The 23,080-nt window shown below is 36.7% G+C and overlaps 1 protein-coding gene across 1 annotated transcript in view; it reads left to right on the forward strand.

Annotated features, from left to right (window-relative positions):
* Positions 1 to 1,126: 1,126 nt before the first annotated feature.
* arid3c (AT rich interactive domain 3C (BRIGHT-like)) overlaps positions 1,127 to 23,080 on the forward strand; it is a 92,962-nt gene continuing 71,008 nt past the window's right edge. Inside the window, exons 1-2 of the mRNA XM_073841005.1 lie at positions 1,127 to 1,318; positions 2,661 to 3,290. Of these exons, the coding sequence (XP_073697106.1) occupies positions 1,280 to 1,318; positions 2,661 to 3,290 (669 nt within the window). The 5' untranslated portion in view covers positions 1,127 to 1,279. The remainder of the gene's footprint in view (positions 1,319 to 2,660; positions 3,291 to 23,080) is intronic.

The raw sequence follows: 23,080 nt of genomic DNA on the forward strand, positions 1-23,080 counted from the left end.
GTCAAAAGATAATAGGTTATTTCATCATAATCAGAGAGCAAGAGGTCATGGGAGAAATTACCTGCCCTGCTGTTTAGTGTTATCTGGACTAATTCAGATATCAAATGTATGACGATCTATCTATCTATCTATCTATCTATCTATCTATCTATCTATCTATCTATCTATCTATCTATCTATCTATCTATCTATCTATCTATCTATCTATCTATCTATCTATCTATCAACCTTGACTCTGAGGATGCTGCAAAGGCACCTTTAGCTTCATTACCGTAAAATACTTTAAAACCCTAAGAACTGTGGTAATGACTAATATACTTTTCTGAAATTATATGCAATTCAATCATAAGTCTGTTTATCGGTTCATATAATTACAAATCTCGGATAATTGCAGGGTGAATGCCAATTATACGTTCTGCAGTTCCTAGGGTGTATTTACAGAAGACCAACACTCATAGTGATATTTATCTGTACTATTTAAGTCCGTCTACATGCGGGTGTAATGCAGTGGATTTATTTTTTCTGTAAAATAAAAAGGAATAATATCTTTTGAATATCGTTTTACAACGGTAAACATATTTAAAATATATAGTGTAGGCTATATATCATATAAAGAAATGTTTTTAACAAACATACAATCTTTGTCCTTACCAACTGTCTTGTTCAGAAACATAAATAGTGGGTAGCCTATAAATATATGCGTACATTTGTTTTGAGGAACAACTCGTGAGTAAGATTAGGCTATAATTACAAGCTTTTTCATTTGCCTTTCACGCACGCAAATCTAAAACCCTCTGAAACTGTTAAATAGCTCTTTCTACAGTTTCTACACATCGAACTCGAAGGCGGAGCATTCATTTTAAGTTAAACCGTATGGAATGTCAAAGCGTTCCAAATAAAGTTTAAAGTGCTGCATTTGAAGAGAAGCGCGCTCAGGAAGCCGATCGTGTTCGCTGCTCAGCTGTATTTCTGTTGGCTGAGTGCAGACCCTGCCCTGATTGCCTTATATCCATGTCTATTGACGTGTAGAGAGCAGATGGAGGCAGAGGGACTGATCTGATCTCTAGTCCTCAGAGGTCATTCTCGCTACAGTTACAGCCACTTGTTGCCAAATCGCTCAGAGAGCGCGAGCGCGACGCGAAACCGTTTCCATAAAGAGCTATTTCTTTGCTTTCACGGCACACATCTAGATGTTGAGACGGGAATACAACCACTTCTGACTTTGTTTGGGGGAAAAAGGTCACTTTTGAGCAAATTCGTCGCATTTGACGGGAGAAGCATGGTTGACAACACAAGCATAGCAACTAAATCTGCACTGGTAAGCATGCGCTTTTGCTCCTCGGGTAGAATAGATATCGTTATGCTTAGCTTGTCACTTTATTCTATGTACTTTAATTCAGTATTTGAATACTTATCAGATGTTTAGAGACTTGCGCGTTTTGTGTTACGCTACACACGCTGCCCTTCGACCTATAGCTAGCAACACAGCATAAACAATGTACATACACTGTCATGTTTCTGTCACGGAATAATTCTAATCCGAGGTCGTTTTTTTTAAAAACATGACATGTGAAATGCGACATTGCGTGCATTTACAACTTTACTGATGCTGCCCGTCAGGTAGTTGATCCTGTTAGTGGAATCATTTCCATAGGAAACCATTCTTGCTCAACCCAATGCAACTTCTTTTAATATCCTATGAACTGTACTGCACTGATTTGATCGGTAATACCATTTGAACATTTTATTATTAATAAAAAATAAAACCTAAATTGAGCTTAGAAACTTTAACTGTGGCATTAAATGAAGTAAAACAAAGTTACCTTCAGTGATGAGTTTACTCCCCCCCCCCCCCACTACTTTAATTAGCTTACTGATAATAACTGATAAGGAAAATTGAGTAAAATTTGCTAATTAGCTTTGGCAAGTTTAGTGGGTGGAAACTGAGTTATGACAGCGATAAGATTTTTGCAGTGTGCATCAGTTATACGTTTTGCTATCTTTGGTCAAGTAAATAAGTCTAGCCTACCTAATTGTTCACAGCCAGTATGCGAATTATAAACGTATGTTTTGACATATAGGCCTACTATTTAAGCAATTGTGACATAAAGCCTACTTTCGACGTCCATTCTGCTAAACTATAAAATGTAATGTAATTTTCATGAGCAGTCCAGTCAGGCCCCTCTTGCACAGCGCGAATTGTAATTTGGCGCCACTGTTTTATCATTAGCTATACTCAATTATCTAAAATACTTTTAAACAAAGCTAGTTTTGTGATTATAGTTCGGATATGAAAGTACAATAAAGTCATACATAATGTTTTTGTGAATTATTGTACCGCATGAAATATATCGTCATGTATAGTTGTTATGGTTACATCCTGTGACGAACTTTTGTATTCGTTACCGCGTTTTTGATGATAGCTAAGCTACAAATATGTGCTCCTAAACTGTAAATGTAATTTTTATACTTACTAAAAAAGAAACTAACTGTTTGTATGAGAATTAATATTTCCTTTAAACCCCCCACCTTCCCCTTTAAACTACTTTGGGTTTTTTGAGCGGGAGGGGGGTTTAAGTATTAATTAAGAGAGTCTGACTTAAGAAAATTTTTGCTTCCAGCTACAATTTGTAGTGACATTTGCATTTTGTTGCCCACAGCAAGCCGCTTTTTCGTCGGCGAGCACTCTTCCTCTGCTGGTCAGCTCCTCCGGCGCTCACAGTCACTCGAGCGGCGGCAGCGGGATGAAGTTGGAGGCGGTCATGGAGAACCTGCAGCGACAGCAGGCGGCTCGTATCGCCCTGGAGGAGAAACTCCGGCAAGCCGAACAAGAAAAAGACATCAGGTCCATGGTGGAGTCGCAAATTCAACAGCAAGCTATCGCTTTCCGCCACTATCAAGCAGCGGTGAGAGGGGCTTTCGCTCCGGGAGTCCCGAACCCGGTGTCCGGCCACCCACTACTAGAGCGCACAGCCGACTCCGATATCGATGATGATGATGAAGACCTAGACCTGGACCGCGGCATGGATGATGAAGACCGCGACTTGGAGGAAGATGACAGTATGAATGAGGCTGGAGGGGATGAAGATTTAGAAGGACCCCTGGCTCATTACCCACCGCGCCATGCTGTTTATCCCGGTGCCGGCCAGTCTCCAAAAAGTACTCCGATACATCTGTCCAGAGTCCAGCCAGCCTATCCAGCTCCTAGGCAGGCTGAATCACCCAGTGGTTTGGCACCACAAGCACAATCGCAGCACCATGAATGGACTTATGAGGAGCAGTTCAAACAGGTATGTTCATTAGTGAGATCTGTAGATAGATTCTAGTAATGCCCTCTCATAACCGTCGAATATGCACTCTGGTGAACTCTGTGGTGATTACTAATGTGTAAAGTTTGAAGGCATGAAGTGAGATTGGTTTCAGTCTTGTGTGAAACTACTTGCATAAGCCCCAGTATCATTAGCTAGTTGTCATCAGAATAAAAAAAACTGAATTATTAAATGGAAACAACAGGCTTTTAGGCAATGCTAAAACTTTAATGCTTTATCTTAATGTAAACTATACTGTCCAGACACTTGCATCATGCATTGACATTATATATTAAGTTAGACTGTATCAGGTTTAATCCCTGCTTCAGTGTCTAGTTTCATCATTAGCACATACAGTCTGCTCTATAAAACTGCTGAATTACATTTTTATGTCAAATCAAACTTGGAACATGCACTTTTTTTAACTACTTTGAGATGCAAAAAATATTTAAAATATTTAAACTGTCACCATTTCATAATTTAGGTCTAAAACTTTAATTTGCAAAGTGCATACATCTTTGCTGTTGATGTGTACGAGTGCAAAATATTTTATTTGTTTTATTTGAAACTATTTTGGTATGGGTACTTTTTAGTTATTCAAGGTGGCTTGTACACCTGTACACTGGAAGTCAGGCTTATGCGCAAGAATGTTCCATAGTTATGCTGCAGGAGATTTGCTCCACTGTAGTCTCAGGGGATAATTTAGAGTGATACACTGAGAGTGAGGCTCTTAAGCAAACACAGATCTATACAGAACGAGTCTGGATGGACTTGTCATTCCTTATTTATGATAGATCATTCGGAGACCTGGCCAAATGAGACATGCACATTAGCGGCTGCATTAGTGTAAGCACTGGCTTAACATAAGGGGTGCAATGCAGTTTGAATAAGGACAGCTGTTTTGATTTAACGTTATGAAATGGAGAATAAAAATGCCTCAAAATGATCTCAAATAAATTCAACAGTATTTCACTAATGTGATGTATGTTTATAGATAGTTTATAGCTTTTCTATTCCAGAAGTTGTGTGGTATTTGTAGATTTATAAAGACGTTTTAACAAGAAATACAAATTAGTATTTACTGTATTATATAAGAATAACACCAACCACAATGTTTGCTTCGAAGAAAAACTGAGGACAGTGTTACACAACACAATTGATGTTGTTTTGCAGAAGTCGAGGACATGCATTTTGTAATCGCTGTTGAGCCATTTGGGCAAATCAAGTGAAATGCAGAAACAATGAAAGGATGCCGATGGCATTTGGCAGACTGACTGGAGCCACTGTACTGCCTGTTTTCAACACTTTAAAAAACTGTCTAAATGGTATAAATGCCTTCTTAAAATAAGAAAGGCTTTTCCGTGTAAAAATAGACCTCCATTAAAAATACACACACCAAATTCCTGGTGTGTGTAAATACAGACTACTGCTGAGCTTGGAAAAAACTTTACACGTCAGCTCAAATTAACTTTCATTTATAACTTTCATTTATATTTGTACAATACTGTTTAACTAAAACTAAACCTAATAAAATACAAATTACGAAAACCAAATTTAAAGTCTTATAATACTGTAAATTCAGTCCTCTTTTAGTCAAGCCTTAGCAGGATGTGTTAAAACAATTTACAGTGATTTTAGAAATGAGTCATTCATCAAAGGAAAACAGAATAGATAGGAGAGAGAGCCAGACAGGGAAGGATCGGAAGAGACAAAGTTAAACCGGTTGCCATATGGCCGTTTATTGTCAAAGAAACAGTAAGGGGAGAGGAGAAAAAAAAGCAAGTAGTTGCGTAGAGTTTTGGCAGGAATGCAGGAAACTAGACCTGGTGGCATTCCAACCTGGCTCCCTCCCAATAACGCTGGGATATCCCTCTCAGGCTGCGTATGGGTCGGCTCAAAGCCAAGCCATTACGAAATAGGAACAAACTGCATACTTCACTACAGTCTAGCCAGACAAACATATTTGTGTGTGTGTGCGTGTGCGTCCACAAAGAGAATCACATTCTGGACCAACAAATATTTGCTAGTGCTTTCACTTTTGTTTATGTAGTGTTTGTTAGACGTATGCATTAAAAACCAAAAGATTTTTTTCTTTTTTATTGCACAAATGTTTTACAACTTTCTGTAATATTTGAGTTTTCAGTTGAGGTTTAGATAATATAGTCTCCAAATTTGGATTTATTCGATTAAAAATACAGTAAAAACTGTAATATTGTGAAATATTCTTACAATTGAAAATAACAGTTTTTTATTTCTATTAATATTAATATATTTTAAATTATATTTTATTCCTGTGATGGAAAAATTTTTGGATTTTTTTTAACTTCAGTGTCACATGATCCTTCCGAAATCAATCTAATATGTTTTTTTGGTGCTGAAGAAAAATACAAATCTTTATAACAGTATTTGCAGTCACGTTTGATCAGTTTAATGCATCTTTGCTGAATAAAATAATCTTACTGACCCCAAACTTTTGAATAATAGTTTATGTATTAATAAACAGATTCCAATTCAGCAGGCTGTGTATCCTAACCTATTTGAAGCACATATCAAATTCACTAAAATACAGAGTGTACTTTTTCCCCTCAGCAAATATCATCTTTTGATTGCTCAGTCTGACCTCCACGTTGGTTTCGGGGCATATGTTTGATCCCCCCCCCTCCATCTCTCTTTGCCATGTTTTGCAAACATAAAAAACTCACAGAATGGCTTTTTCCCATAACAAGGCTTTTACAGGGCTATAGAGGGGGCTGGGCAGGGCTGAACGGGGTGGAGGAAACCCAGCAATGGTGTTTGGTTTCACTACATAAGCTTGTGGAGAAGGAGGCTTGTCTTTGCTTCTTCAGTCCACTTTAGTAAAATTAGTCTACTAATGTATTGTCTTTTGGCTTAGAGGGTATTAGCACTCTCTAAACTTTGAACTGAGTTTGTTCTGAGCCTAGAAGAGACAGTTTGGATATTTAATCCTTTAGAAAAAACAGTTAGAAACCGGTGTAAATTCGGGAATGATCTTTTTGGATGTGTAAAATGTGGTTCAAAAGAGATTAACGACTATCAAGGCAGCCAGTGATGACCTAATTGACTTGAAAACACTCACGATTAAGCACAACATCTCTTGGAGAAAATAGGAAATGAGGCAATTGTGAAATCACTGAAAGGAAGACAAAGTTCCCCCCCAGACAGGAAGGCAAAATAGTCTTTGTGGTTAAACAAACGTTGTCATTGGGCAGGGGTTTAAAGATATGCACCTCTTTGTTTTGCTGGACACTTTTGTGAAAAGGAAAAAAAAAACTTGTGGAAGTGAGAGACGGAGGCTATGTGCGGCCAAAACAGCTCTAACCCATGAGCCTCTGCGGTTAGTCTGTTGATATATTTAAATGGCCTGTCCTAAAGTCTTCTCAAGTAACACACTTCAATTCAAGCCCATTAATACCTTCATAAAAATGCTTGGAGCCCCTTCTTTGAAATCGACACACATACACACACACACACACACACACACACAGTAACTCCAGTGTCAACACAAGACATTCCTTGACTTTACAGGCCTGCTCCACCCCTACGGTATCCCCTTCTGTTTGATTGCACTGCTTTCCTCATATGTTTCGGGGTCCTGAGAGCCATTAAGTTCCCCAGCATGCAGTCTCAAGCTAAAACACATGCATGGAGCCAATTCTCCATATGGCACAGAGGTTGTGATTTTTCCCCAGCAGCATTATCGTTAGCCTTCTGTGGTAAGAGCTAACCCAGGCCTTCTGACAGCTGTGGCAGGTTCATTTTGGACGTGTGCTGTCAGTGGAAATATTTAATAGAATTCCAGTCGTATCAGTTTTAGGTTGCCTTATAAATAAGAGCCTGCTTTAGCTGTGTTCAATTGGTGGCCTGTTATTAAATCCATGTTGAACGTGTCATCAGCAGGTGATCTGATAATGCTGCTCTGAACGTTAACCATACTGAACATTCAGAACTGGTAACAGACCCACAGCTCCAGCTACGTCAATGTCTTACTCACTGACTGTAATAACAAATGTTCTATTTTAATCCCATTTGTCGCTACCTCGGGTGATAAAACGATAATGATAATTATTGCGAGATACTTTTTCTTGATAAAACGATAACGGAGTTCGATAAATGTTCATTATGTTTGCTCATTTGAACCACGTCACAAAAACAAAAATATTCGCTCGGCTCAAAGTTCAAATGACTGCGCAGTGCAAGCTTACTAGAGCAGATGTGTTCACTTTCTGATAATTCTCAGTCACACTTCCACTAAATAGTTCTGTACAATCCAGTGTGAAATGAAGTGAATTCAGTGAAGAACCCAAATGACCCTGAGATTTAAACTAGTTTAAAGCCAGGTGAAACCGCACTGACAAACAGGAGAAACACTGTGCGCAATGATGCAGTCAGAAAGCTTTCTAATCTACAAATCGTCATCATTTACCATGGATTTACTGTAGTAACACTATTGTGGCAGAAATGTGGGATATTTATAATTAATGTAGACATGCATTAAAGGAGTAATGCAATATAATTACAGTATTTTGTGATTTAAGCTATAGAATCATATGCATTATAGCATATGTGCATTTATACTAAATGTATTTAGATTACTGTTCTTCATACAAATACCTAGAAACCATATCATTACATTTTTACCATGGTATTGAGGTGCTATGTGAGGTTTTAACTGTGTTTTTTATAATCTAAATGTATGCTACCATAGAAGACAAATGGTTAATTTGAGTAAAACTCAAACAGTCCGAATAATTGAATTTCAACATATAAAGAAGTTGTTACAATTTTTACAGATGTTACTTTTTTTGATAATGAACATAAATTTACATCAGAAATGAATTATTCTATTAAGATTTTTTTGACTGGAAATGACCGGAAAATTGTAAAGAGTTTTTTTATGTTCTGACCATAAAAAGTAGCTTGAAACCACAATTAACGGTCTGGTTTCTACAGCTTTCACTCAGGAGAAGAAATCTGCCTTTAAAGTTTAAAGAAATAAAGATTTAAAATTAATCGTGATAATTGAAAATATCGACTAATATGAAAAAAATTATCGTGATCATTTTTTTGGCCATACTGCCCAGCCCTATTATCTAATGTTCACTTATGTTTAATCTTTTAAAACACTAATAATTTACACTATTAAATGTAATCTTCAGCCAATAAATGTCAATGTCAATAAAGTTGTGATTCCTAAATTTACTAGTTTTATTTTTTAGACTACATACAGCCAAACCAAAAATTTATTTAGACACCTTCAACATTTCTCACATTATCACATTCTTACTTTATTCACTATAGTTTAGAAATTGGTAATAAAATATGACAAGAACTCTGAGTTACACTGTGTCCAAACAAATTAATCTTGATAATCATAAATTAATTACAGTCAAACCAAAATGTATTCAGATACTTCACAATTTCTTACATCATCAGTTTATTTGCTATAGTTTAGAAAAATGTGATAAAATATTACAAGAACACAAGTTAAACTGTGTCAGAACAAGATTATTTTTAATAAATTACAGTTTACAGTTTAAAGTCACAGTTTACTTTATTTTGCACTTACATAAATGAACTATAGTGTTCTGCACCCACTAGTAAAATATATAAAAAAATGTATCTGGTATCTGAATAATTTTTTGGTTTGACTGTATATACCTGAAGCATTTTTTTAAACCATGCAGAGAAAAAGATTAGTTTGGCTTGCCTCTTTAATGTAGATGTCAGATTTTAAGAGCAAGAAACCTGGCCTTTCTGTTGTAGCTTGCAAAAGTCAAAGGGTAATGAACAAACTCAGCAAATAGTAATATGACGACCCCCCTCCCCCTAACAGACTTCCAGTGCGTTTATAAGAAGTAACACCTTTTCGGAGCAAGAGTATACTCTGTTTTGCATGGTACTGTAATACATACCATTACCCTGTTAATGGTATCCATAGCTTTTCAACACTTTGCCCTTAATCTGAAGAATGAGGTGTGATTTCAAGCAGTTGTAGACCACATGGCATCATTTAGACACACAATGTGCCCTGCGTGATTTCCTGTATGCTGGAGTTAAGCCCATACGAACAGTGGATTTTGCAGTGGAATAACTAGCTGAGAGAGTAAAATGTGTTTTTGTGTACTGTTTGATCAGTTCTAGAACAGGAACATACTGATAAGCACACCTAGCTTCATTAAGAGAAACATTCAATCACTCTTGTCTAAAACATGGGAATATCATTTATTAGTAGTGAGTCATTGTAGATTGATTTCACAGTACACTTTGTGATCATGGTTACCAGGCATAGTCTATGCAAACATGTCCAGGATATAAACAAAATGTTCTGTGCGCTCTATATACAGTTCCTGAGCCAGTAAAAACATTCTCAGATTGTACAGTGACTAACCTTTGACATGCTTAGGAATATGGTGCAGTAATTGTGCATTTTTGTGATCTGATCATTAGTGCTGCATGTGATATATTGTTTTAAGGTCATTTACTGCGTGCAAGGTTCATCATACATTTTTCTTGGTACTTGAAGTAAATTAGCTATTAATGGACATACAGAGATGTGTTACCTTCAGTTCAAGAGTAATGTTAGTGAAGGAATGCCTAGTGGGGTTAGGCTAAGCTGAAGCTCAGCAGTTTCTTGCTTTAGATCGTATTGCATTGTCTTTGCATTTTGGTTTTTGCTGCTACTTAAAGCGTTTTAATTTCTCCTTCTGTCGGTATCAGTAAGTCACATGCAGCGAGTGTTACATGGCAGCAGGCAGCAGCTGAGCTCTCATGTCATCAGTCTTGGCCCATATGGCCTTACGTGAAGAGTTGTAATGAAAGATAGGGAGGAATCAAGCATTGAGTGTCTTAACCTTACGGTCAGAATCAGATACTCTCTTTACAGGATTAACTTCTTCTGCACATCCCCCCTTCCTAATGATCTCCCACACAACACACACATTCTTTGTGTGCGTTTATTTGATTTTATTATTGCCTGATCGGTTTGGTCAAGTACTTAGACATGTCCATACAGCAGACTTTCGTATAACCATGTGCTCTAACTAGGTGTGATGCAACAAGTTTGTAGTGACAAGCAATTTGTCTGACCGCGCTGAGCACGAAACGGCTGTGTGATGTAACACAATAACATTTAGAAGATGCGTTTTAATGTCAGGGATGTGCAAAACTGACTAGTTGGTGGTTTGCCTGAAAGACTAGTTGACTAATCTTGCTTAAGGAAATGTTGTATAATTTGCCCATTTGTACATACTTGTAATGAGAAGCGGTTGTCAACAAAAGAAAGCGTTTGCGTTTTCCTAGCAGAACAAAAGATTAATGGTTTAGTTGAAAATGAAGAAATCGAGCCTAATATTGAACCAATTAACACTAATATTTATGTCATCCAAGATGTACATGTCTTTCTTTCTTCAGTTGAAAAGAAATGAAGGTTTTTGAGACAAACATTCCAGGATTTTTCTCCATATAGTGGACTTCAAGTAGGATGACAGTCCAAATAGCAGTTTCAGTGCAGCTTTAAAGGGCTCTACATGATCCCAGCCAAGGAATAAGGGTCTTACCTAGTGAAACAATTGACCATTTTCTAAATAAAATTAAATATAAATACTTTTTAACCACAAATGCTCGTCTTACACTTGCTCTGCGATGAGCGTCTTCACACATTGAGTAATCACGTTGGAAAGGTTACGCGTGGTTGATTCTTTGTCTGTGTAATTTGGTTCAAAAAGGTAGGGTAGGGCAAAAAATCTCATTTACTCCACCAACTTAAAATTCATCGACTTTCTTTGCACATTCGTTTTTTAAACACTGGGTCGGTACGTCCGCTCACGCAATGCATGACCTTTCCAACGTGATTGCGTATTGTGTGAAGTCATGCTAGTGCAATACAAGAATTTGTGGTTAAAAGGTTTAGAAATATTTTTTTTTATCTTTTTCCTTGGCTGGGATCACGTAGAGCCATTTAAAGCTGCACTGAAACTGCAGTTTGGACCTTCAACCCGTTGGTTCCCATTGAAGTCCAATAAATGGAGAAAAATCCTGGAATGTTTTGCTCAAAAACCTTTTTTGTATTTGTAGTCATATTATCGCTTATCGTGGTTTGTGAGGACAAAATTGACATGGAAAAGTTTACTTTTATTCCACTGAACTTTTTTTATCGTTGCTTCACACTTAGGAATGTCATTATAATTGATGATTGCTCTAAACTTAATAGCGATGTTAAGCCAAAGCTAATTACTTAGCTAAGTCTGTTTAATATCTTTATGTTAGTTTTGTCTTTTTGTGTAAAAGTGTAACAATAGTAGTAACACCCTTTTCCTCAACAGTTGAATCATTTAAAAGATGGAGGGTAATCTCAGCCTGACCCATTCAGTCTAATTCAGAGACACACACGGGGCTAAAGATCACATGTAACATTAGTGAATTAGCTTGTTGCCTAATCCCACAGGAGATTTTTGGATAATGGAGCCCAGAGGGCAGGTTTTTTTAGTTGAAAAGATGGACTTATAAAGTGAATGGAAATGGAGAAGAATGTAAGCGCAAAATGGGGGTGGAAAGAAAAAAGAAAGGCCTGTTTGTCTATGAATGCAAATATCAAATGTTTATGTATAATCCAACTCACTTGCCTGTTAGTACAACGTCTGCTACTAAAGCAACTAACACCAGAATGTTTTGTGTTATGACCTTTATTTTGTTTAAAACAAATGCTGTCTTTCTTTGCCCGCTTCATTAGCATGAGTCAAATGTAGTTCTTTGTACGTCTCAGCCCGTGATTTCAGTTGTGCCCTTGACATGTGTTCAGTCAGGCCAAGGCAGCGGGCCAGGGAGGAAGCTGAAAGATTCGAGTGTTGCTTTCGGTGGCGGTGGCTCTTCGTCTCTGATTCAGGAGGTCAGTAATCACCCCCACCCCCCATTCCTCATTTCTGCTCTCTTTCTGCTTCGTTCAAATTGCACTCACACCCCCTTTTACTGGCCCCAGGCCTCTCTGTAACAACCCCTCCACCCAAACAGTAGTGACAGTCTGGAGAACTCACGCCTGTCTTGATGATAGCGTTAAAGACAAAGACCATTTTTCTGCCTGACGAAGCGATAGCGTGGAATCTTTGTCCAAGCTCTCGTGAGTCATTTAAAGGCACAGTTTACCCAAATAAAAAAGTGTTAGGGATTTTTTGTCCAAACAATGAAAGTCTGAACCATTTTGGCTTTTATTGTGTGGACAAAAAAAACACATGAAGTAATGACGTCAGAGTTTTGAAAGACACAATGGTGACAAAAATGTCGTGTTTGGGTGAACTGTCCCTTTAAATTTCTCAGTGTAGTACTGCATGAAATCACAAATTTAAAAATAATATTCTACTGTCAATGTTTTTAACTTTTAATGTGAAAGTAAAGAATTCATTTAGCAAGCTACTTGTGAGACAAAGTAATGTCTGTCCTGACTCCAAAGTTTGATACCATCAAAGTCCAATTTAATCCAGTGCTGAATTCATGAATAAGTGCTATACAAATGACCGACCAGTGCCCTACATAGTTCACAACCCACATACAGCATAGAAGGCCTGCTTTGTTTTTAATGGCCGGCAATGAATTCATGGGTCAATTAGAGCCTGAATTCCACAGGCATGTGATACAACATTCCCCACCTTCATGAAAGAAACCTCAATTACAGCGGACGCTCCGTTTTAAAGCCGTTGATCATTTCACTCATTTAAGACGAGCAATTTCCAGTATTATTGCCATAGATGTCATTGACTGCCAACTGACTTCCACACCTCCATGCTAAAAGATTTGCAGGTCAGTAAAAGAGACTTCTGTTTGCTGGTGCCACAGCAGTGGAGAAACGGGGAACAATTAATAGTTGAAACAGCATCAGATGCCTCTGGATCCCAAGGATTGTTTATTTTACAGATTTCGCCCTGCACCCAATTCCTTTCCTGCTGCTGTAAAGATGATTTATCAGGTCTGAAGGGAACTATGAAATATTTGAAATGAAAACAAGCTTGTGTTGCGTTTTGCTCAGAGGGTTTGTGTTTTTTCCATCTGGTTCAGTTGTTAAAGAAGGCCGTAACCTAAAATATTTACATCTCAAAATAAAAAGCAACAGCGAAGAAAGAAACAGCCATTGAAATGTGGTTTGTAAAGAAATGTGAAGAAACAGAGCGGTAGGGGGTATTTTTTAATTCATTTGAAATGTTTGTAGTTCTGATGTTTTTTACTTTTTTTGTCAAGCACATATCCTCAGAAGCAGGAAGGTTTGATTTCCTCCAGTTTGCCGGTCACAGTAAATGCATTGTTTCACATGCTTAAAGAAGAAAAACATTTCCGAGGTCATTTATTATGTTTTCATAATAAGCCTGAAATAAGTAATAAGTAAATCTATCTTTAAAGAATATGTAGTTATGACTTAGTGCCCTGTAATCTCCATGATGCAGAAAATTTGAACAGAATTGCAGAATTCAGTCATAAAAACGGAAATCACTGTATAATGTGTAGTGTTTACCAAATTTTGGTTGAATAAATCAAACGTCAGTACACTAAATATGGACTAGTGTCTGTGAATATAAAGCCACATAAATACTATTTAAACATGAATCCTGCATGTTCTGCGTGCCTCTGTGTGAATGAATGGCGGATATGTGCAATTTTGTTTACTTCACACGTACTGAAGCCCGCATGACGCTTGCAATGTTTTCAGCATCTGCCGCCTCAATATAGAAGTACATGAACACACAAACATCTCTAGATCTGCTCTGAAAGTCACGTCATGATCATTTTACATTTTAAAACTACCATCATATCATATACAAACAGAAACTTAAAGGTCTTTACAGCAACCTTTCAAAATACAATTTTGGTATTTGGTATAAGAAACTGTGATGACAAATATATTACTTAATATAAACATAATAAAATTATTATTACAATCATTTTTAAGGAATATTTACCAGAAAAATGTGAACACACACCACAGTACTACTGGATTTTTAAAAAGTTAATTAAATATACTTTTGATTATTAAAATGTAATGAAACCATTAAAATGAAATCCAGAAAGTTAATGGAAAACAGAATTTGGTGAAAAAAATAAAACAGTTGAAGATTTTTTTTTTTTGTTAAACTTTTAAGAAATTGCTGTGAAATGATTGCTGTGAAAGTTTAATGATTTCAGTTAATTAGACTTTTTTTATTACTATCTAGCCATTAAATCAGAATCTAGAAAAATTTTGATGAAAAAAGGGAAATCCAGAAAAATTAAAACAGGAAAAAATAAACATGTAATCGGTAAATGTAGGTTCTCAGTGATTTATTCAATAAATAAGATTTCAAAATATTTTTTCTCTAAACAGTAAGATGTTTATCACCCTATAAATATACGGCATCATAGCAACATGCCTGCATTTAAGAAATGTCAATATTTTCTACTGTATAGCGTCAAAGGCTACGTTAAGGAACGCAAATGGATTCTAAAGAAATAATGATTTTTTTGCTGCTTTTTATGTGAATTATGGTAACAACAGACTGTGTTGAACCAATCAAATGCCAACTGTCAGCAGAGCAAAAAGAAAATGGACTCTGACCTTCAGTGCACAATAAAGTAAAGAGCAGAGGCTGCATTTGTCCACGCCATTTGTGGAAGATTTCAATATTGTGCAAGAGTCTTAAGTAAGAGTACTGGGATCCTCTGACAGTGTCTGTTGAATGTTTGTATGCCTTTGTTTACCAATCACACTTCTTTTTGTATTTCTCTGCAAACTTGTTTCCATTCTTTCGTGGCAAATAACAGCACTTCCACAAAGGAAGAGGCTGCTTCAAATAGACTTCTTCCGTAGATATGGATTTTGTATTTTTACATGCAATTTCTACTCAAAAATGTGTATGGAAAATTCCATCTATTTGTAAAGTATTTTCTTAAAATAGCTAGGCACTCCAGCTAGTGTCTGGTTTATATATAGGTGAACACAATTGAATTAATAGGGCTAAAAGTCATATCCGTGTAACACTCTAGATCCCGTCTTGTCCCTTCCTCCCTCAAAGGGGTACAGGGAAGCAATCAGTAAATTCTGATTGAAGCCTTCACTAAATCAATACAAACCAAATATATCCTGTAATGCCATAGATCCACAGCTGACCTAGAGCATTGTACATCCTCACTCCTGCCTATCTTTAACCAAATGGCACATTAAATTGGGTGACAGAGCAAGATCTCATCACATAAAACAGTATATGTCAACCATTTGTTCATTTATCCAGTAAACAAAAAGCAGTAAAAGTCATCCTGCTGAAATCGCAGATAATGTAGGATGATTTTTCCGTGTACAAATAAAAGTGCAGCCATGCATAATTTTTGTGTATTGATGAAGTTGTTGAGGTCGAAACATGTCCAATCATGATTGACCGCACTGTTAAAAAGCAGCCAATGTTATCAACAGAGGACATTATCCACTTCTCCTAGGATGAGGCCTAATGAAGTTAAATAGAATTTTGACAAGATAATGGATTTGTTTTCCTTCCTTGATTCCATTCTCTCCCCCTCAGCGCTCATGATAAACTGTGTAGAAAAGAACTGAGAGGGAAACGGATTATTCAAGGCTGCTCGCAAGGGGGACTCAAAGATCAATAACAAACCTTTTTGAGAAAAAAGAGAAACATCCAATGAAGGCCTCTACAATTTGGATTCAAGTTAGTGCTTAGGAGCAGGAGCTAAATTCTAAGTGTCAGATAAACCGTAAGGCTTGGCACCGGATCTGCCCCCTCCTCAGGGGGTGATTGCCAACTAATAAAAATTTACAGCACATAGCTGAGAGGAAGTAGCTTGTACAGTGACCATGCTACACAATTACGTGGTGAGGTACCCTACCTTTCAGTTTGGAGTTGGTACGGTTCTTTAATGTTTTTAGGGGAAAAAAGTTCACCAAGGCTACATCTGTTTGATCAAATATGTGAGCCTGGACCACAAATCCAGTCATAAGTGTAAATTGTAAATTGAGATTTATACATTTATACAACTGAATAAATAAGCTTTCCATTGACGTATGATTTGTTAGGGTAGGACAATATTTGGCCAAGATACAACTGTTTGAAATGTGGAATCTGAGGGTGAAAAAAATCTAAATATTGAGAAAAACGCCTTTAAATTGTTCAGATGAAGTTCTTAGCAATGCATGTTACTATTCAAAAATTAAGTTTTAATATATTTATGGTAGGCAACTTACTAAATATCTTAATGGAACGTGATCTTTACTTAATATCCTAATGATTTTGACCCATACAATGTATTTTTGGCTATTTCTACAAATATACCAGTGCTACTTATGACTCGTTTTGTGGTCCAGAGTGACATATACAGTCAAACCAAAAATTACTCAGACACCAGATATAATTTTTGATATTTTTTACTTGTGGGTGTAGGATAGTATAGTTCATTTATGTAAGTGAGGATAGCAAAATAAAGTAAAGCGTGATTTTCCATACAATTGACTACCAGCAAATTTGGGACCAAAAGTTTTTAAGGCTCTTTGACCTGACCATGTTTTGCTAAAGTGTTTTTTTCTTTAATTGCTAATGTGACCTTTTTAAACCACAAAATTAAGCATTGCTTGGGAATTGGTCGGCAAAGTATTGATAGTTGTGTAAATATTGTCATACTAAAAGTTGTCTGAATTTTGGTTAATAGTAATCCACTACATTCTATCAAAATTACCAGGACATTATCAAGATCAATTTGTCACAGACACAGTTTAACTCTGAGTTCTTGACATATTTTATTACCATTTTCTAAACTATAGTGAATAAACTGTGATAATGTGAGAATTGTTGGAGGTGTCTGAATAAATTTTGTTTTGACTATACAGTAAAACTAAAAGCATTGTGAAATACTAATACATTTTAAATAACTTTTCTGTCTTTAAAATGTAATTTATTTCTGTAATGGTAAAGTTAATTTTCAGCAGTCATTACTATAGTCTTTATTGTCACATGATCCTTCAGAAATCATTCTAATATGCTGATGTGCTGCTTAAGAAACAATTTTTATTAATTTGAAATTTGTGGAAATACGTTTAATTTCTTTGACAAAAAAACTGAACTGTAGTATGTCACACTTTTAATATCTGTGAACTATATTGCTGTACCGTGTTTCGTTATTAATGTTCGTTCAGAACATTAACACACACTCCCAAATCAAAAAATAATATGTTACTGTCACTTTAAGATGGCTCCCAGAGAAACATGATCCTCTCTAATCAGCATTTGCCTCTGTGAAATCTAACATGGGCTTGCTGACTCTTCGTTTCTGTTTAGAATAAGCAGAATCTGATGACCTTTGACCTATTTGTAGACCTCACCCCCTCTCATCGCCATAAAACTAGGCTTGCTGCGCATAGATTCCTCACTCGGTCATTGATCATTAAGGAGATCAAAGGGTTAGTGAAACGATCAGTCGTGGCACACACTATCCCATGAAGCGATCGCTAGAACAATCCTCTCGTTCTTAAAACCTATACGCTAATGTGGCTTTTGACAATGAAAATATATTGAGTATCTAATATCGAATAACGCAACGTGCATTTCTTAGGAAGGTGCGATGTCTGTCGTTGGCGTGTTGTGTGTGTGGATGTGTGTATATATAGTGCTCACCTTTCACCTCTCATCACTCACTGCTCAAGAGTGTCTCCATGTAGCTTCAGTATATAGTGTGATTCTGACTAGCTTGTGTTTGTTCCACTTCTTTGTCGAATGCAGGAGAAATGTGCCGTATAGCTGACCACGACTCATATTCCCTCTCTTCAATAATTCAGAGCCAGTGTCGTAAAGCTCTTACTTAAAGGCCTCTTCCGTCAGTGTCATTTTGTTGGCTTATATGTTGTGTTCCTGCTGTGTATCATCTGCTTAGACAAATGTTTTATGATCAACAGTAAATTTGACAGGCCAATCCTGTTCAGCAGATCATTTCCAGATGGTCTTTACAAGCAGAAGTGAGCGTGACAAAGATTTTAAACATATTTATTCAAGATTATAACAAGTAATTGAATTGCTTACATTTCTGCTACTGTGTACTGCTAAAAACTACTATCTATACTGTACTGTTTGAAATTTAAGGTCAGTAGATTTGTTTTAAAGGAATTAATACTTTTATTCGGCAAGAATGCATTAAAATGGTTTGAGGTCAGTAGATTTTTTAAAAAGAAATTAATAGTTTTCTGTAAGGATGCTTTAAAATATAAAAAAAATTGTTACAGAAGATTTTTAAGACTTAAAATTAGTATATGTGACCCTGGACCACAAAACCAGCCATAAGGTTAAATTTTACAAAACTGAGATGTATACATCATATGAAAGCTCAATAAATAAGCTTTCTATTGATGTATGGTTTGTTAGGATAGGACAATATTTGGCCGAGATGCATCTATTTGAAAATCTGGAATCTGAGGGTGCAAAAAAATCAAAATACTGAGAAAATCACCTTTAAAGTTGTCCAAATTAAGTTCTTAACATGCATATTACTAATCAGAAATTACATTTTGATATATTTATAGTAGGAATTTTACAAAAAATCTTCATGGAACATGATCTTTACTTAATTTCCTAATGATTTTTGGCATAAAAGAAAAAGTCAATAATTTTGACCCATACAATGTATTTTTGGCTATTGCTACAAATATACCCCAGCGACTTAAGACTGGTTTTGTGGTCCAGGGTCACATATGATTTCTGAAGGATCATGTGGCACTGAAGACTGGAGAAATGACTGTTGAAAATTCAGCTCTGCCATCACAGGAATAAATTACATTGAAAGATATATTAAAATAGAAAACTATTTAAAATTATACAAATATAATTCTTATTTAAATGCACCCTTAAAGGTGCAGTGTGTAGATTTTTGCGGCATCTAGCGGTGAGATTGTGAATTCCAACCAACGGCTCCCGTCCACCGCTCACCCCTCCCTTTACAGAAGCTACGGTGGCCCACACGGGATTAAGATGTCGTTGTTTTAGACAGCAAAGAGTAATTAGGTTTCTTTTAAAATGTAAATTGAGGAATTATATTTACTTAATAATTCAATAAAACGGTGTTATTGTGAATATTACAGTTACATGTTCATCATTGTGTCAGTGATTTCCCGCTAGAACAACAGTGATGAAACGCGATCTGTAGAGCAGTTTGTCCGTTTAGGGCTACTGTAGAAACAATACGGCGACTTCCATGTGAGGGGACCCGCGGTGTATGTAGATATAAACTGATAATTCTAAGGTAATAAAAACATAATGGTTCATTAAGTAAGGTCTTTATACATCCCTGAAAACATAGTTATGTATACTATATTGCATTTCTGTCTAGAGATCATCTTAAATATTACACATTGCACCTTTAAGAGAACATAAGGTGCTTTTTTCGCTTTTCGAACAGTAGTGTATAAACATTCAAAAATGACCTTTTAACAATTAGTTGAATGTATATTAGAAAAGCAGTGGTGGGAACAACCAGCTATGATGGGTGTTAGCAATGTTTTCAAATAAGAGTTACGGTTAATTACACTTCTCCTTTTTGCCCAAATAAGCCTGAATAAGATATGTTAAAAAAGTTGTGATACTATTGGTTTTAACACTAAATATTTCAGTTTAGCCTGTGGCATCATGATTCCACTGATATCAGCATGTTTGCAATAAGAGAAATGGGCTGTTTTGGGTGTTCAGACCTATTAGATGAACAACACAGATAATGCATAACAGTTAAACTGGGAAGAAATAAACAAAAACACAGCAATCTCTCTTCAAAACATTGTGCATAATGTTTTATTACATAATTGGCTTCTACATTATTCATAAATGATAATGTTACAGCACATGTCATTACTCATACATTATGTCATAACTTCTACTAATGCATTTAGCAGACACTTGAATTAAAAGCAGCCTTTCTTGTGATTTTGTTTTTGATGTGTCTATACATCAGCTTGCATAAATAAGAGTTTGCATAAATGTTCAGGAGGTAATACTTGAGTTGTGTTTGAAGGTATAATTTGTGGTGATATCTTCACCATCTGCTTTTGCAATGCTAGTTTGACCCCCTCCTCTGGCAGGAAATGGCATCCCCCACTGATGATGTGGCACTTTGAGTCATAAATTTAATAGCCTGACCCCCTCCTCATTTCCCCACTCCTGTTCCTCCATCCCTTCCTCTCGCAGGACTGACCTTATTCCTTTAATTATTTATCCATCTTACTTATATGGCAAGAATTTGTTACAAAAGAGCCCAGTTGGATGTATCGGTTGAAGCCCCGCCCCCCTCAGCCGTACGCTGTGATGTGACAGTGCAATACACCCTTTGTGATCGGTGACAGGTGAAGAGAATTGATGAGATGAAGCCAGCGATTTCCTGCCATTTAAAGACTGGCTCCATATGTCCGTTGATTTATAGCATGCTTCGTGATCATCTGTTATATAAATTAGGTTATAATAATGAAGTTAAACTATTGCAAAAGCAGGTTAAGTACAGATTTGGAAACTAGATAGCAATTAGATGAGTTGCGTGCCTTTCTAATAGAGCTTATAGAATGATGGAATACACCCTCACGTCGCTCCAAACCTGTATGACTTTTGATGTGGGAAACAAAAGAATGTATTTTGAAAAATATCTAAATGTGTTTTATTATACAATGAAAGCCAGTGGGGTCCAATGTTTTCAGACTCCAATGTTCTTCCAAATATCTTCTTTTGTTTTCCATAGAAGAAAGAAAGAAAGTCTTACAGGTTTGGAACGAGATTTGGATGAGTAAATGATGATAGATCATAACCTTTAAATTAAGGTTTCTGAGGAAAATGTTCCAGGATTTCTCTCAATATACTGTCCAAATTGCAGTTTGAATGCAGCTTCAAATGACTCTACAAGATCCCAGCCCGAGGAATAAAGGGTTTTGATTTAAAGTTTTTGAGGAAAATGTTGCAGGATTTTTCTCCATATACTTGACTTCAATGAGGATCAATTGGTTGAAGGTCTAAAGTGCAGTTTCAATGCCACTTCAAAAGATCCCAGCCGAGGAATAAGGGTCTTTTAAAGTTTTAAAGTTGGAGAAGAAATTGAGATGGATTTTTTTTTTTTTGCCCTATCCTACCTTTTTTAATCGAAGTACACAGATGAAGTGACTTTTTCAATGTGATTCTGTAATGCGTGAAGACAAGCATGCACATCGCAGAGCTAGTGCAAGACGAGCATTTATGGTTAAATGCTATATACGTTTTTCTTTTTTTTAGAAAATTGGCCAATCGTTTCACTAGATAAGACCCTTATTCCTTGGTTGGGATCGTGTAGAGCCCTTTGAAGCTGCATTGAAACTGCAATCTGGACCTTCAACCCGTTTATCCCCATTGAAGTCCACTATATGCAAAAAAATCCTGGAATGTTTTCCTCAAAAACCCTAATTTCTTTTTGACTGAAGAAAGAGTCATAAAAAAGTCATAAACATCTTGGATGACATGGGGGTGAGTAAATTATCAGGAAATTTAATTCAGGAGCGAACTAATCCTTTAATGCAGATCTCATGTCAGCACAGTGTATATCCCTTGATAAACTCCCAGCATGTATGCTTTAAATTTACATTTCTGATTAACAAATTAGACTTGCAATTTAGTTTGGGATTTTGCAGGATGCAACATAAGGAGTTGTCATTTTTAGACTAGACAGACAGTAGACGGTCATGTGCCTCGTCATCTTTTACTCTACTAGCACAGTGTTCACATCAGCACTATTTTATGAATTGCAGAGCTTATTGTGACTGCCACCAGTCATACATTTCGCCACTTATAAGGTCTGCTAAGCCAAACAAGACATGACCGAGGGACATACACTGTAGCCTATGTGAAAAATGTGTCTGTTGAAGCTGACAATACAAACAGTAAGCCTTGCGTGAACAGAAATGAAACTCCAAATCCTTTAAACCAAACAAACAGGTTATTAGAAAGTTAGATAGCTTGTAGTGAAGGACAGGCTTAGATTTGTTACCTCAGTGTGTAGTGTCTACATGTAATGCTAATACCGCTAATGTCCAGAAACGTAAAAGTCAGTTATGGTTTCTGTTGGATAGGTTGTTTAGTGTTTGGCTAATGTAATGTAGTCTGCTTTAGCATTTGGTTAATAAAGACGGTTCTGTGTGGTATGGTAGCCATCTTGAGTCTGGCTGTTAAAGACCATAAAAGGTTAGCTCACACAGGAGCTGCACTGTTGATATGACAGAGCCCCTTGCCTACACTGCACACAAGCTGTGGGAAACACCAGCCCCTCCTGACAAGCTCGTACATATACAAAACACACACACTTTCTCCCTGTACTACACACACACACCAAATCTTATAGCGCAGAGCAGTCAACATGAGCTCATCCATCACAGAACTATTCAGAGCTCTTTGTTCGCTGGTGTTGGCCAACTTTACTCTGGGTGAAAGTGATCTGAACTTACTGCTGGTGGTCTTGGGCAATAAATTCTACCGATACAGGGATGCTGCTGTTTACCTGCAAACGGCCACCAATTTCACTGTCCAAGTTCTGGCTATTGGCATCATTCAGTTTTCGAGAATACGAGGGCAAATAAATAAAGATGACGCTGTAACCGAAAATCAAAGATTTACATAACTACTCCTCCCCCTCCTTTGGCTGAGAGTATGTGTCATGCAGACTTAATCAGCCTCCACTGCATGGCTTTATCTAGCTAGACATCTTAAATTAGTGTGTACACTGTAGTACTAGTAAAAATCACTGTTTTT

This window comes from Garra rufa, chromosome 5, assembly GCF_049309525.1.
Source record: "Garra rufa chromosome 5, GarRuf1.0, whole genome shotgun sequence".
Classification (NCBI taxonomy): domain Eukaryota; kingdom Metazoa; phylum Chordata; class Actinopteri; order Cypriniformes; family Cyprinidae; genus Garra; species Garra rufa.